We start from the raw sequence: 17829 nt of genomic DNA on the forward strand, positions 1-17829 counted from the left end.
CCTAACAAGAAAATATACCCAGTTTTGAGAATTGAAATAGTTGCGTAAAAAAGTTTGCCACGTCTCCGTGCTAAAATGTCCCTAAAATATTTGAAATAATTATTCATTTATTATGTAAATTACGCAGTATTAGTTATTTATTCGTAAATTTTCTCTAAAAATGTTTTTATTTGTCAAGAATTCAAAAAGAGAACTTACTAATAAGCTGTTTGTGGCTTCATTCAATTTCAAGGCGGCGAAGTATCTTTACTAATCTATGGCTAAAATATGTATGGCAGTGTTAGGTGGCCGGCCAAACCTCACGAGTTTTACCAACTTATATTATTGCTGTTCGTGTATTTGGACCAACTCATACTAGTTCCAAACCAAATCAAAACAGAAGGTTTACGCTATCATAAGCAAGATGAAGGACAAATAAAACGTTACTCACATTTGAGTGATGAAGATGAATTAATCTTATTCTTAGAAGTAATTCACACCTTCGTTTTTGTTTCGCGGTGTGGGTTATAAATTATGCAGGCAATTAACCAACTAAATTATTAGTTCCGATTCGTTTGATTGTTTGATTAATCATCTTTAATATGTGCTTGCGTTAAACAAAATTGACAGTTAAATATTGAATTTATAAGGTAACGGGGATGGTTCATAATGAGCTCATATGTTTGAAAATGTGTTTTATAAAAATGAGGTCATATGTTCGAAAATTTATTATATCAGGTACAAATGAAACAAAAATAAATGTATTTTATAATGATGCAGTGACATAATCACCAAATACAGGACACAATAAAGTGTTAAGGAAACACATCCGACAAAAACGTACATTCCCACATTATTGTCATATTATAATATTATTAACGCAAAAAACCCTTTCCTCCCTAGTTCCGGTTTAGGCCGTTCTCAAACAAAGTATCTATCAATCGTCAGCTTGGAGGAATTAGCCGAAGTTCAACGAACCCACCCCTCTCACTCGAAGGGTTTTGACCCTTATCAACGAAACCCTTTGGGGTCACTTCATACTGAGTAAACGAATGTTCAAAATTTGAAAGGTTTAGACATTGCAATCGAAATACGAAATTATTGATAGAGCAAATACATCAAGGATTTCAATGTAGACTTAAAATAATGGGTTCAGTAATATCTTATCAGTACCTACATTATGTAGAATCAATTGTAGTAATCGCGTAGTTTTTTGAAGTCGCCCTCTTAATCCGGAGGTCCAAAGTTTGAATCCCAGGCGCACACTTTTGATTTTTCCGAAGTTATTTGATTATTAGAAATATGTAATTACATTACTTACTTTAACGACGAAGGAAAACTTTATGAGGAAACTTACACGCTCATAAGTTTTTTAAAAAAGTATTCCAAGGTGTACGTCTATCATATAATCATTAATACATTTCCATTTACATGTAGGTAGTACTCAGTACCTATCTTTGTTTCCGCACACTTTTCGCACCTGTCACATCCTCTCTTTAGCACCAGCATTGACAAAGAATGCCAATGGAGGGAGTTTAAGTCCATTTAACTACGAGTATTACCTACCTATACAATAAAAATACTGGAAATACCTAATGATGTTAATTTATCTCAGTAAAATGATGCAATATAATATATGACTTTTTCGATTTCAGAGACTACCTAAAGCTCTTAACAATGATTTACGAATTTTCCCCAAAGCTTGAAACCCCAATTTACATTTAGCGGTAGGTATGCAAGTAGCCCTTCCGTAAATTTTTCGTCGTCAAAGGAAATTCAAAACCTTTAATTTCTTACGATCCCTTCACTGTCGCTTTTTGGTTTAAACGATTTTGTTTTAAACTTCAATAATCTGAGATTGGACTCAACGTTCCCTACATTTGCTTTGAAAAGCAACGATTAAACATCAAGAAATGGGGTTTCATGCATAACCCTCGTGGCAGTGTTTCGAAGGTAGGCAGAAACAGTACCCTTAGTATGAGGTTTTACGTTTTTATAAAAATGACTGTTTTTGTGTTTGTTTACGTATTTTCCATAAATTTCCGATTGGAAATGTATGGAAATAAATACGTAAACAAACACTGAATACGTAGACAAACTGATTAGTTCTTATATAGTCTGCTAGGGGCGCTGATTGGAAATGTACACAATTCCAAAAACCGATATTTTTGTAAAAACGTAACAACTCAAGGTACAGGCATCCACTTTTCTTTCTTCTTCTGTTTTCGTCATAAGTGTCACTGAAAATTAGGGGATGGCATAATAACCTCATATAATAACGTTATTTACTAAAACTTTAAAGACAGAGAAGATAATACCAATATAAATCTGTCAATTATGAAATGGTAATAATAAATCATTCATGTTAAGACAGCAAAGAAACAATTTATTTCGATAAATTCGGTGTTTTTAAAGCTTTAGGCTGCAACATTTTGTTGCTAAATTCAAGATAGGACATAAAAAATATGTCAAAATAACTGTGAACAATTGTAAAGATTTATCAAAGAAAATATCGGAAGTATCTACAAAGAACTATTTGATAAACTAGGCTTTTTTCTGCGGACATCAATCACCGTACATCCTCCTTCCTCCGGAACCTTCCTAAAGAAAACCTCGCAACAACTGAGACTGTTTGATGCTAAAAATCGATTCTCCATACATTATAATCGCTGTCTGGGCTCACATCCGCTTACACTCGTTTAAGAACACGAGTTCACAAGAACGTATGGCAAAAAATGCTCCCGGCCCCACAATAGGCCGCCTTGCATCTGCTATCCGGCTTCAAGCAGATGGCTTCGAGGCTGCGAAAAAAATCTGTACCTGCGTACTCTCATTGTTGTCCCTCGGTACGTACTTATTCGTGAACTTGAGACACTGCACCAGGGTGCCTGTGCTGTGCCCCTCGCTGAGATATTCCCACGGTCGTAAGTAGTTTAGGGTTTTGTAATTATAACGAGTTACATATATACAATTTACTTATAGCCTATAGGTATTGTATACGTTAGCTATGTTGGTGAAGCAATTCGTAATTATGTCCCGTATCAGTAATATAGTAGTCCTCATATAGGTAGCTGTGTAGTAAAACTCTTTGTGGTTTTATTGTCGAGGCAGACTACTATGTTCTACTTTGAAGGATTTTTAGTTATGCAGATATGTTATTTATCTATTCCTCATTTTTTTTTAATTTATTGCTTACTTTTAATGACAGAATAATCAATATCGCCAAATTACATTTACTGAATATTAAAAATAATGCATAAAAATGACTTTATATTTGCATTTCAATAGTTATCCACATTTTTAAAAATTCCCTTTATTCAATTAACTTATGGATCAAATACAAATACCATATAAATGAACTCCTGACCTTGGTTCAATTATAGAATTGGAATAAAACATGCAAAATTGTATTAAACTAGAAAGTGTAACAAAGGTTTATATTTAGGCAAGCGTAACAAAAAATAAGTAGACATAAGCAATTGCTTGCATGAACGAGCACCTCGGTCAAACGGAATGGATTCGACACACGATATAATATTCTTTTGTCCAGATTACGCGTGATTAGTAAGCGATATTCATTGCTCTAATAGATTGACTGAACAACGATATAATTCTATAGTTATTAAATTACATGTAAGAGTGTAGTGTACGAAGCTAAACAAGCATTTTCTTTAGTCATTAAAATCTAAGGCAAAAAACTGGAGCTAATTTTATTTCACGCAAGAAAAGAAATGGCAAACATATATTATGTTCTAAAAATACTGTCTTTATTTATATTTAGTTTATTAATTATAATTAGATAGGTACCAACGCGAATCTAACTACTATTTTCTAACGTTCAATTTAAATTAATATCATAAAACTATTTCTGATCTAAAATCGTAAGGGCGGCTCACATCGAAATTGATCAGCATGGTCACCCCTAAGTACCGTCAAACTGAATAATACAACGAAATCTAAAGTTTTCATCCACTTCTTTTCTTGCTTCGTACACAATGACTAGTACACAATTGTGTTACTCGTTCAAGTATTACATGTTATGTATTTTGGATAATATTTCAGTGTCATAATATCATATATAGCAGTATGAAGACTATAACTTCGTGGTCATAGCGAGTTGTGGATACTGTCAAAACTGTGTAATACAAAAGTCGAAATTGTAAATAATAGGATTTTAGTAATAAATATACTGAGAAGAGTGGTCTATTACTAAAACATTTAAATGAGAGTAATAATTTCGTTTATGAAATTTTCAATAATATTTCACAATTTCACATTAATAATAGTTTAATTATAAAAGGTTAGAAGGAAGGGTATTTTTTCTAATAAAGCTAAATTGTAGCATTAAACTGCCCTTAATATATTCAGTTATCTTAAATTGTAAATATTCAAGTTCAACAATACCGAAAACTTAACTAGTAAACATAGATTAGTAAAGATTACTCACTCCTAACAAGAAAACGTAACCAGTTTTGACATTTGAAATTGTTGCGTAAAAAAGTTTTGCCAAGTCTCCGTGCTAAAGTGTCCCTAAAATATTTGAAATAATTATTTATTTTTTATATAAATTACGCAGTATTCGTTATTTATTCGTAAATTTTCTCTAAAACTGGTTTTATTTGTCAAGAATTCAAAAAAAGAACTTACAAATAAGCCGTTTGTGGCTTCATTCAATTTCAAGGCGGCGAAGTATCTTTACTAATCTATGCTAGTAAAATACCAATTATACCCTCTTGAGAGTCATTATCTTATCCTTCAAAAATGACGGTACAACTGAATTAAAAATTAGCATGTGACCTCTAAAACGGTATCATTTACTGATCTTATCTAGCCACAAGTAATATTTACACGACCTGACGTAGATTGTAATCACCAACCTTCAATAAACTTTAATTTAACCTTCTGTTGACTTTAACTAAATATTTAACTACGAAGCTTAACATGAAATATAGGAGGTACCGAATTGAAAACAAAATGTTAAAGTAGAAAATAATATACTTTGACTATTACTTAATCACTTATATATTTTAATTACTACGAAACTTAAACACATACTTATACTTACACACTTAATTTTAACTCCAAAACTATATTAAACAGTTTTTATTCCTGCACCTCTTACTAGATGGCGCTAGATGCATCATTTTATGCAACTTCTCGGAAACTCAGTAGGTACACGGCTTGACGATGTTCCTAATACGAAATCATCTTCAAAGTAAAAAGATAAATAACATTTCAAGCTTTTGACAAATAAGTAACGATTAGTAAAGTATTGAGTATTATTTTATTACTTGGTTTTTTTTCGTAGTCTTACAGACATATCTACTTAAATTACTTATGTACTTACTATTTCCTAAAATTACAGCTTTAAGAAAGAAAATATTAGAAGACCGCTTACTATATAATAATTTTCTTTGGATAGCGTAGTATTAAAACTGGTCTTGTGTTCTCAAGGACACAAATAGAGGTGAGTGAGGTGACCCCTCGACCGATCAGTGTACTTTCCTTGCTTTCAACGCTAAATTATTTACGATGTTTCCGTATCAGTAAAAACAAAAGTTTCAGTTCGATTTTCGATTTCTGTTCCAATTCCACAGTTTATAACATTTTACAAGCAAAGTTAAGTGTATGGAAACTTTAGTTTGTTGTTTCAATGTTAATGCTAAGTTTGCAAAACAAATGATATAAACTAATGTCGCTCATAATTTAATTAGAAAAAATTACCTAGGTATAACTCACGTGTTTTTATTAAAAAAAAATAAAAAAGATAAGAATTAATAAGTAAGTATACAAGTAAATATTTAAAACTCACTAAGTTTTTAAGAAACATGTTCCACGACATTTGAAAAATAAGGTACACGGAGTCGGCACTGTATCAAAAACATTTTAAGGTCAATGGAGCGGTCGTCCTGGCCCGGGTGACCGCAAATGGAAAATTCTCATAAACATTTTCGTCCAGTTGCTCTCGATTCTTATAACAAAGATAACAGTCATTAAGCATTTCGAGGACCTTCGAGCGGTTTGTAAAACTTACCTTAGTAGAACCTTTCATGCTTCTCATCTGCTTTTTGCGATATTAAATGTTCTGCTCTGTTCTGGTTTGAAGAACGTGTAATGCAAGCATAAACATTATGAAAGTTAGTCCTCAAGTGCAACAATTCACCTCGTAAAAGCCTAATCCTATATAGGGTTGATTAAAGATAGGGTGACGGTGATTGCTTATCTTCAGATTGAGTGCGTACTTGCTTTTTTACTTACTGGCCACTGTAGTCCAAAACAGCAGAAAAAAGATACGTACCTACTCAAAGTTCACAGACACAGCCTTAAATATTAAGATGAAGTCGACGCATATGACTGGCATTCATACATACTTTCAATACATACACAAAAAGTATACCTATCTTTTGTGTGAACACATAAATAAAATAAAATAAAATAAAAATATAAGTTTCATTTGTATGTGTTCACACACGGATAACCCCGCGTCAGGTTATCCGGTCAAGAGGAGCTCGGGAACAAAGCGCTAGAGCACTAGTGTTGCGACAGCCTCAATTAGGTTATGTGGGCTTCAGAACGGCTCCACTCACAAAAACATCAAAATATAAGTAGATACAAATATTTTTATATATCATCATCATTAGCCCATTACAGTCCCACTGCTGGGCACGGGTCTCCTCTCAGAATAAGAAGGATTAGGCCATAGTCCACCGCGCTGACCGAGTGCGTTTTGGTAGACTTCACATACCTTTTGACATTTTTTTTTATAAATCTCTCAGGTGTGCGCAGATTTCCTTACGACGTTTTCCTTCACCGTTTAAGCAAGTGATAATTAATTTCTAATACGCAGATAACTTTGAAAAATCAGAGGTGCGAGTCTGAGATTTGAACCTCGAACCCCTCGATCAAGAGTTTATTTTTTTTTCTTTTTATAATATAAGAGTAGCAGACGAGCATGCAGTCCACCTGATGGTAAGTGGCTACTGCCGCCCATGGACATCTGTAATCAACCCCAGATAGGATTAGATATTCCTACCTGAGGTCGACCACAGATGCGCCGCTACCCCTGAGGACTAAGCTGGAACGCCTCGGAAAAGACTGTCTGCCTTACCACACCCTTCAAACCGCAACATAGCAGCGCCTAACACTGCTGTTATTAGGTAGAAATAGGTGTGGCGGTGGTGCCGCCGGAGTCGAACCACAAAGGGTTCTACCACCTTCAAAACTACTAACCACTAAGCTATCACAGCTTTATAATATACAAGCAGTAAATATGCAGTCCATCTGTTATGTGGTCACTGCTGCCTGTGGACATTTCAAATCAATTTCAAATAGGACAGTTGCTGTGGAATTGGACCGCCTAATATAAGTCCCACAGTTCCACATCATATGCTTCTAACCGAAACCCAGCAGCGCTTAAGATTGCTGTTAGAGAAGCCCATGTGTAGCAATGGACATGGAGATAAATTGATAGTTTACATTAAAAGCAGGCTTCCCAAGCCACTGTGTTCATGCCAATGACCTGTGAACCCTAGATATTTTCGGGATAAATATAATCACTCCTTTGGTATAGGTAGGTATGTCTACTGTAGTCGTGAAAAGTTCCGCCCTTATCAGACTGATATTTTCTAACTTTAACCCTAACACACACAAAACCTTAAAAGTGTACCTATATTTATATATTTTTTATTGCTATTACATCATATAGAACTTAAATGATGATTTTTAAAGCACAAATATATACGTACTCAAATTTTATTTATTTGTTTACGTCATTACTAACTTACATCGTTGAACTATCCATGGCCACCAACTGGCTGATCATTTGAACAACGCCAAGATTTTTCATACCTTTCCTGTACACGAACAATAATAATGTATAACAGCTTATTATTTTCAAGACAATGCATCTGCTCCAAGTACCTACTTTGTACTGATCCCGGATATTTTTATGGCGTATGACAAAGGGTAGTAAGAGAGCTTATCTATATTTATTATTATTATTGTCCAGTTGTTACTTGAAGGAAGGGACTTCAAATCGATTTGTTTCGCGGAAACAAAAACATTGGACAAATGCCTAATAGGTAGGTACTTGATTTGAGTAGTCACACTGTCTAGCATCAGTGGGGGACGATTGTTTTCGTTTGTTGTTTCGTTGTTATTATTAAGCAGCATTTTGAAGTACTTATTCATTCATACATTTTTATTATATAAATTCAAATGATTTATCAGGGAAGTCTTCAACAACATGGATGTCTAATATTATTCATATAACCATAATAAATATTAATAGACAACATTAATCAAAGTAATATTTTTTATGAAGATTTTTATGATTAGTTGATGCCTATTGATGTCTAAACAAGTTTCTATAAGATAATAAAATATGACTGGTAGTACGGTGATATAAAATTAGGCGATTTATTTATTTACATGTCGTCATGATTATAATTGGAGTCGTAAAACGCAGTCGTAAACGCACGTCGATAAAAGTAGTGTAAGTGTGCGATATAATGATTACCTGTAGCAAGGTGTTAAGCGCGATAGGTCTCGCGGCGTCGCGGCAGGCCGGTCGGCGGCAGGGCGGGCGGAAGCTGCGTCGCATCCCGCCCGATGCAGTCACCCTCGCCGCCGCCCCACGCCCCACGCGCCCCACGCGGCCCCGCGCCCCCCGGCCGCAAGGCGCGTGCGCCCGCCGGCCGGCGACTCAGTTCAACGCCGTGCCGCGACATAGACACACGTGTGTTGCGTTATCGAACGCGGCGCCTAAACGATCGAACGCGCTACGCCAATTTCATACGAGTGACTCGAGAGGGAAACCTCTCACTCCGCCGCCAAGATTGCTTCTCAAGTGGAAATGCCGACGAGCCTGTTCGGAGACCTGGGCGGAGGCGGCCTAGTGGAGGACCAGCGCGCCTTCCAGCTGGCCCTCGAGCTGAGCATGCTGAGTTTCGGCGACGGGCTGCCCTCGTCGAACCCGCTGGCGAGCCCCCTCGGCTTCGCGCCACCTCCGGACGACCGCGCCAAGAAGTCGCAGAACATGACGGAGTGCGTGCCGGTGCCCTCCTCGGAGCACGTCGCCGAGATCGTCGGGAGACAAGGTACGGTACTTTACGCGAGTTGAGGTTATGTCGTGCCGGCGTTTCGCTCGCAATCTGCGCAACCCTTATATAAGGGCGCACGTGTCGCACCGGCTAGCTTTTAGGTTATATTCGATTACAACGGACACCCTCACGAAATACCTCCAATTTGATACATCGCACGTAGTCCGTGTGCGAGAATTTGTTTGTTTACCCTCGTAAGTGAGTGCGTTTCGTGTCGGTGGTCGCTGCACTCGGGCAGTACTTTCGTTTCGTAGGCGCTTAGATGTGTCCGTAGCTTTAACGTAGACCAGTGTAGTTACAATTTCTGTGCTAGAACCGTGTAAGTGTAAATAAATGATCGCGTAGCCGGCATCCTCTCCGGTGGGACTTCGAGGTAATTTCTCGCTGTAAATCCCTGTAAAAGTTCTCAAATCAAAGCTCTGGTGAAAAAACTACGATCTTCTAATTAAAAGGCATCTCTAAGGCAAAAAACGATACCCTCAGGGATGTCGGCAGTTTTTCTAGCGAGGGTTGTGTAGAAAAAACACCGACAAAGTAAATTCGACGCAGCCTTATCTGAGACTAATTTTTGTAAATGTGCACCGGATTTGCGAAAAAAAACTAATTTAGTTCTGTGTCTGGGGTAGTATCCACTTAAGATTTTTTTCTACCACAGCGAATCTTAAAATTAGGGTTGTTACTATGTTAGTGAGTAGATCGAAATTTGCTATTTATTATTGTTTTACATACGTTATGTAGTTAATCTAAGTGTAATCACAAGGTCAATGACACCGCGTATACGTGTGGTAATTACAATATATGACTTCTTAGGGCATATCTACACTATTCATACTTATACAAGACCTAGTGATTGCACTATTTATTGCATTATTTTCGCTTTTGTCGCACTTTATAATTTAATTACGCATGTACATCCAATATTCGTGTAATTCATCTGTCTAATTAAGTTTTAGACACTAAAACACATGCAGGCGCCAAAAATGTTATGTATTTAGTTTCGATAATTTTCTTGCTTATCTTGACAAAAAAAAGCAATAAAATAATCGTTATACGTGAATATTAGCATTTCAAGAAAAGATTGCACTAAGTACATATATTATTAATTTTATCATATTTATAAAAGTAAATATTTTTTAGGTCCCAGTATGTTATTCGATTCTAAATAGTTACCATGCACCAGTATGAAATTTTATATAATTTAGTCTGTTTCGGGGATATATAATACACAAAAATGTATGAATAAAATAAAATAAGTTGTCACATTTTGGCGCCATTAGTGCCAGTAGTAAATTTCAGACACATCTTAAAATGTACTCATAAACATATGGATAGTTTTATTTTTCGCACGTCCAATTTTATCACACAACGATAATTAACTCAAATTTAAAACACTTATTTTGGCTTTGTAACATGATCTGCTGCGTTTCCTTTGAATCTATAAGTCATCCCAACTTAGTCCTCAGGGATAACGGACTTCGGGTAGGACTTCAATCCCATTCGTAGTTGATAACAAATCCATGGGTAAGGACATCTTTTCATTAAGTGGGTTAAATTCTCGTTTGCGTCATTAAATAATATTTTTTTCTAGTTGGATAGCTACAATCACGTCTTCGCACAATATTCATTGTCATTGTGTGCTAAAAACTGGTACTATACACTCGAAAAACTTCACATTTAGTTTGAAAATTAATTTAATGCAGAGAACTCTTAAAATCAACTGAAAATTAGGTAGGCCCCGTAAACTACGTGATACTAGGTAAAAATAACATAAATATACTACTGCAAACTTTTGCCGGAAACAGTTTAAAGAACCTGGACTGTTGGACAGTAAAAAACAGAACGTGTTAATTGTGACAGCGAAGCCTGAATAATTCAGTGCTCCACGAAATAGGTAATTAGCACAAAAGCGTAATTTAATTTATTTCGTCTCGGGATGTCTTTGCATAGCCGGTTGAAAGGTAGATAAGTATGTTATTTTGAAGGCGCGTTACGTAGTCTTTATGTGTACGCCTTTAAGTTTCAGAATTAGTTGTCTTACGAGTCGTGGTAATGTGTACCTACTAACGGGTTATAGAATTATAATACTCTGAATTGATAACTAAATACAAAATAAAAATTATATGGAACTTGATATACTATGTATAAAATATGTATTTTAGACCAAAGGTGACAATTTATCTATAATTATTTAATAAATAATTTAAGCAGTTGACTGAATCCCAACGTTAATGCAAATGATTATCTTTAAATTCAATGAGTTACTGCAAACATTACTTCTACAATTTAGTTTTATTTTGGATTTAAAATATGGAAACCAGTTGAAATTTTCTACGAAAATTATGAATTTTATTTTTAAGAAAATCGCGCGTGACTTTATAGGCAAAGATATCTTGCTCATACTGCCACAATATACGAGTACTTTTAATTTACGTTTTCAAATCGACGAACATTAATATCTATGCAAATAAACAGTATTAATAATATATTTAATGCGTAATATATAAATACTTGAGTATTTTATCAACGGTATTGGAGCATAACAACTTTGCTTATGTTGTATTGTCGAGAACGCGGGAAGCGTCCTGGCAAAATGGTTTAGCGGGCAATTGCCTCTTCGTGGCGTGTGACGCGACCCTACTCCGCCATTATATTGTTATACCGTAAACAAACCATAACATTTTAATTTTGTTACTATTAAACATGTCTATTTATACTGCGTAAAGGTTTTTTGTCTTTTTAATAACAATTATAAGAATTAGGCTGTATGGTAAAAGTTTCCTTTGACTATTAAAAGAAATGTTTCAATAATTAATCGTTACCAACATTACAATAATAATCATTATTCTAATTTTAAATTAAAACGTAGGTGTGCGAGTAAAGTATCTTTTTGTAATGATTCAAAACTATTTTGCAACATTTAGCAATACCTCGTGTCATTCAACTTTAAAGGCTATTTACGTTGTCTCCATAAACGGACCATTTTTTGTTACATTGATTACATGAGATACTTAGTACTATATATAAAAAATCAAATAAGGTACCTAAAACAAACTATTGTTATTTTATTACAATAACAATATGGTACCAGGTTACCATAAACACGAGAATACTTCTGTAATCGCAAAACTTTATAAGTACTCGTATAAAACTAACAGTCGAGCTGACTAACACAGAAAGCTGGATTCCTCCAGAACTTTCCCATAGCCAAGGAACAATAACACATGACTGTAGTAGCTATAGTTATGTAGGGTCTTGCATTTCCAGCCAGCGACTCATAAAACCGGAGCAAAAAAACTCCGCCGCGACACTTGCAACCTTGTCTAACTACCGTCCGCTCCCTACGGGCAAACATCTTAACGGCAACGCACTGCCCTTTATAGCGACAAGGTCCCATCTGCGAACCATTTCGTATTGTAATGTAGGTTATATTGCTATATTTAGGGCGGTTCGGAGTTCGGTCGAAGCTTGGGTTTGTTTAAATGTTCGTTTTCTTTGAACCTATCGTAGATACCTATTGATAAATAATTTTGGACATTTATTTGCATGAAATGTAGTTTTCTACTGTTTACACTTCCTTTGATGCTTGTTTTTATTAAGTAATTTTCTAAATATTTATTTAGAATATATTTAGAGCATTGCATCGTGTTATATTAAGAATAACAATGTTGTAGTTTGAATATCTTGAATTTTAGAAGGGCGCCAGGTTAATATCTTTACGGCGGATGTCACAAAAACTTCCAGGAGATTCGAAGAACGCATCTTTATTTTATTTCCCGCGACTACCAACAATAGTCAGAATGGTAGAAAATCAATACGTACTTGGCAACCGGACGGCTAACACTTTTTGTTTATCTTAAAGGAGTGCGTTGGTACTCATTTTTGTAGTACTTATTTAAAATTTAGTTTTGTCTCCTTGTCTTTTGAGCCGTGATGATATTGGTAAGAAGGATAGCTACCTAATTCAAAATTTAAATTATGTATTCCGGATTAAATCTTTACCTTCATCTTTTAAACTATATCTTAAATTTGCAAGTTGCATCATAAATAACGTAGATTAAAAAAGAATATTTTTTTACTCTTAGCAACGCCGTAAGGTAGGTAACATTTCAGTAAAATGAAAGTAAAAACCATAACGTTACTGAACATTCTTCTGTAGATACCTTCAAAAGTCAAATCCCTCTATAGAATGTGTTCTCTATTATTCCCACTTACAAAAATTACGTGAAGTTTTAATAATTGTACTCAAAGGCCACCCTCCAAGTGACTGGCCTGAAGAAGATTGTAGGTACTCATACGGTATTTAGATTCGCACTGATGCATGCGAAAATCGCTTTAAGTACTCTGTTCTTTATAGGTACACTACAGACTACGGAGCAGGGACCGCATTCCTAGATATTTTTTCGATAATTAAAACATTTTAAGGCGCAGTATTTATGCAAATTAATGTCTTTGATATACTCTGCCCGATATAGTACGCTTCTTAACTGCATGCGGTTAATATGTTGACTCGTTCTATTTTTAAAGTAACGGATACAGTTTTTCTTGATTTGCCTTAACAGCCAGGAGATGTAATTATAGTCTAGTAGTTTCGTTTGTATTGAAAAATAAATAAAACGATCACTAATGAATAGGTACGTATTGCCGAACGCCGACAGCTGCGACGCGCCTCCAACACATGACGAACATTAGCATTGTACCGAACTTGTACTCGACAAAGACAGAACCTTCAACTATCAAACTTGTTTAAAATTCCTCTCAAAACGCGATTAAGACCTTATAACTACGCACTATAATATGACATGAATGTACAATAAGGACTGTTATCGATAACAATTTCGACCTTATCCTGCTGAAAATAAAATGAGCGCTCGCAACGCAAAGAAGATGTCTTTGTTTGTACCAATGACATATGTTTGAGACAACGCAATATACCAAAAGGAGGTTGTTTAAAATTCTCGCGTTTACGCACGGACACGCCGTGACGTCACGTCCGGTTGTCGACAACCCGCGTCGAGTCGCGACTATCGATAATGTCGATTGCCGATGTACGATTGTCCCGATGTCGATCGAACCTCCTGTCGGCGCGTTTGTTGTTTTGATTTGTAGTGGCACGACGCGCGATGTTTTGCATCTTGTGAATTTGGCATTTGGTGCCGTAAATAATGTCATTTTATACGTACGTATGTACTATTCCTTTTTTAACGCTTTTGGGTCGTACGGTAAGCGACTGCTGGAAATCTTGTTTAAGGCATTCAAGAAATGCTACTGACTTCATTCAAACGACTTTATTATAATTGTAAGTTCCCCGCTCGGCATTCGAAGTATGAAGTAGACCATAACAATGTTCCAAACCGCGGCGTGTATGAGTAATTCATCCCCGTCCGTCACGAGCCGGTTCTAGTGATGAGTCGCTAGGACCGGTTCCACATCAATGACTGCCAACCCCTCTCTCGGCCTCTGTTTACTTCTCATCTTGATAGGCCCGTTTTTTGTCCACAATAACTCTCGTTTTTGACGTTATCCAACCGTTTTGTCGCACAAGAAACCTTCAGAACTTAACTCGCTACTAATGGTTTTCATATTATTGTTCTGTACCAACAACCTAAATATTTCAAGTATTCCTGTCGTTGTTAAGAAATTAGAAATTGACCATTTTTATATTATATTCATTACATGGTAAAAAGTATTCATTATAATGGGTGCATTACAACGAAAGAGAAAACAATCTAGTAGAGCACACGTGCGAGCGGCATGCCGGTACTAAGATCACAACACGGCTAGGCGGTAACCGGCAATCGGCGAGATTTGCAATGAGCCCGGCGTGCGTTCCGGTCGACGCCACCGCACTCAGGGTCAAGGCTTCGGCTCCTGCACACTTCTGCACGCCTGGTACATGCGGGGAGCGCCACCCGTCTTGCTCTCTCTGTATCGAACGGAAATGGAGCGCTAAAAGCGAATCTGATAGATAGTTAAGCATTTTCCCACGGCCGTTGCCTCGTAGGCATTGTCTTTAATTGAGTACGTTCAACGTCTCTAATAATGAAATTGCTTTTCGATGTAACAACAAACTAACAAATTATAGACTCCTGACATTTTTAGTACTCGCGTACATCCTGTCTGAATACATTCTAAGATTCTTAAAAAGACATAAATGACATTTTCTAAAGCTTTGCTAAATTGGTTGTTAACTAACTAACAGCTATTACTTTAACAAGATTACACAAATCTCCTTTCGTTGACAATTTTTGAATGAAACTTTTCGATGGTAAAAAATAAAAGGAGCATCTGTCCTAACGCTGAGACGTCCCGAAATTCCAGGGCTGCGTTTTTTGTGTAACTTGACAGATGCATTCTGGGACGCCACTAACCGCATCTTGCATCCCTATCGCGCATTCGGAAACGCGATCCTCGTCTACGTGTACTACGACGAATTCGAGGGTTATTTTAAGGTACATCACCCCGTCCCTGTCACTCACCGTGGCGCCACCGCCTCAAGAACGGGGCCACACTAACTCGCTCCCGTTTGTATTAAACGGCGGGTGTAGCAGCATTCTTAAACATGGCTACTTTTTGTTTTCAAACACAAACAGTGCACTGGCGGCCGAGTGCAGTGAACTAGGATTCATTTCGAATCGTAGCTCGCAGCGAAAGAAACGGGCGTGACGTCACGGTGCGCCGGCACCCCCACGTCTGCGAAACTTAGGGACCCTAATGAATGACTTCCTAATTGCCGCGGCAGCACGAATAAACCCGTAATCCGGCGAGAAACGGACCTCCCTGTTTAATTATGGACCTTGAGCCCTTTCGGTTGTGAGCTGGAAATCGAATGCCAGACTTCTCGCGTCGTGTACTTGTGGACGCGAGTGATTATTTATTATTTAGTTATTGAGTCTTAAACGACGGGATAATGCGAAGCGGGATCGAGTCGTATTAATACAGAGCTTAGAGCGATTTCAGCTTGCGAGGGGTGGAAGATAGTCCGCGTTGGCGACGAGGCGGCGGGCGGTCGCGTTGTCGAGCGACAAGTCGATATGCTTCCCGCACTAATGTTGACAACAATCCATCTCGGGCTGTCAGGCGGCGCCGCGAATTAGACTCACTCCCATTTCGATTTACTCTTCGTCCAGGGCCGGTAATAAGCGGCGATCCCGCGGGCGACTTTCATTATTGTGGCTCCACGAGCGCCGTCTCCAGAACTATGCGATAGCAATTTCTGTTCGAGATTAATTTATTTGTTGCGGACTACATTATTGTGCGTAAAAAATCTCGTTCGTTTTTCTCGCAAAGGTTTAATGACAGGATACGATGTTAATGTCTCGGAGTCAAAGTCCGTGGGTGCAGATGTGCGAATGTCGCGAAGAATGTGCTCGCTCTAGCTCGAGTCGACACATGTGTCTGTAATCCGCGTTAATGTGCTCGCAGGCATGAACAATTGGAGATATTGAACAATTCCGTCCACGGAACCGGTTTCGTGCTACTGATAGTGTACCCTTATTTATGGATAGAGGTCTCGCTACTAACACCGTTGTTTAGCAATAGTGTATCGCTCGTAATGCATTGTGATTACCGAAAACATTTGGGACATTTTTTTCTTATAAAACAGCCAGTAGTTAATAGACTTCCCTACGTAGACAAACATTAACCGCGATTAATTGCAGCCGTGAACTTGACGCGAAACCGAAACCTGCTAATCCGCGGCCGTCAACCTTTACGAGTTGATTATATTCGTAACGTATTTCATGAATCGTCAAACATAACCACTTAAGGTTAATTGGGGGCCGCATACGTCTTATCGTCGTTGGCCACAGCTGCCACGACCGTCCGTTGCGCGACACCTGCTTTTTCCAACCGTCTTCGAGTCTGCCTTCCGAAGAATTCGATGATAGCAATAATCGCCCTTGTAAATACATCAATTACTTGACACCGTAACGATTGTGAGAGTAATTTATTAATTTTTCGGCTGCGTTTTTTATCGAAAGCGCATGTCATTATCCGACTTCAAAGGTCCGCTTCGCGTTCCAACTCTTGGTTTGTTTTTGCTAATATAGATTCTCACCTTTAATAATCACGTCTGTTTAATATAACAAAAAGAAGTTTAGACACATCAATATATTGCAAGACTTCCTTAGATGCGTAGTAACATTTAAGTAAATGACTTTAGTATTTATTTCACTTGGTTTCAGTGTCTTCATGCAGAGAGATAGGTACTTAAACATGTTTCGGATAAAATATTTTACTTTACCATACCATACCTTACCATAGCGAGTATTATACATCTTTTAATCTTTAATATTTCGATTTTTAATCGGAGTCAACTATCAGAAAATTTACAAATAAAAACATTTTAGTATCGTATCTGATTTAAAAATCTTAAGCCACAAAATCTACAACATAATTTATTGAAAAGAATATCTTGGTAGAACCATCGTCATCAGCCCAAGTTAACAATACTTTAGTTTTGTCGTTCCCAAATTAAAAGCCCAAACGAGGACATAATCGGAGCGTGAATAAAACACGGTATGTTCCGTCGTAAGCGCAGTGCGTGCACGTGTGTGTACGCCGGATGTTGTTCTACACTTTTGTTCTTCGTTCTCACACAACAATAATTCTTGAAGACATCGTTCCAATACCAACTATTAACATGTTCCACTATTAAGGACATTCAAAGAACTTTAAGTATGGTAAAAAGGTCGCAAAATACGTTAAGTCTAAAATCAAATTAATAAATGATTACAATGTTCCAATTTTC

At 37.0% G+C, this 17829-nt stretch overlaps 1 protein-coding gene across 1 annotated transcript in view; it reads left to right on the forward strand.

Annotated features, from left to right (window-relative positions):
• The first annotated feature begins 8671 nt into the window (after positions 1 to 8671).
• The window catches only part of LOC140749293 (RNA-binding protein MEX3A), a 75178-nt gene continuing 66020 nt past the window's right edge, over positions 8672 to 17829 (forward strand). The window contains exon 1 of the mRNA XM_073082350.1: positions 8672 to 9077. Coding sequence (XP_072938451.1) covers positions 8834 to 9077 — 244 coding nt within the window. The 5' untranslated portion in view covers positions 8672 to 8833. The remainder of the gene's footprint in view (positions 9078 to 17829) is intronic.

This window comes from Epargyreus clarus, unplaced genomic scaffold (genome assembly GCF_041222505.1).
Source record: "Epargyreus clarus isolate Ecla_fem2 unplaced genomic scaffold, WU_Ecla_fem_2.2 ptg000017l, whole genome shotgun sequence".
Lineage (NCBI taxonomy): Eukaryota > Metazoa > Arthropoda > Insecta > Lepidoptera > Hesperiidae > Epargyreus > Epargyreus clarus.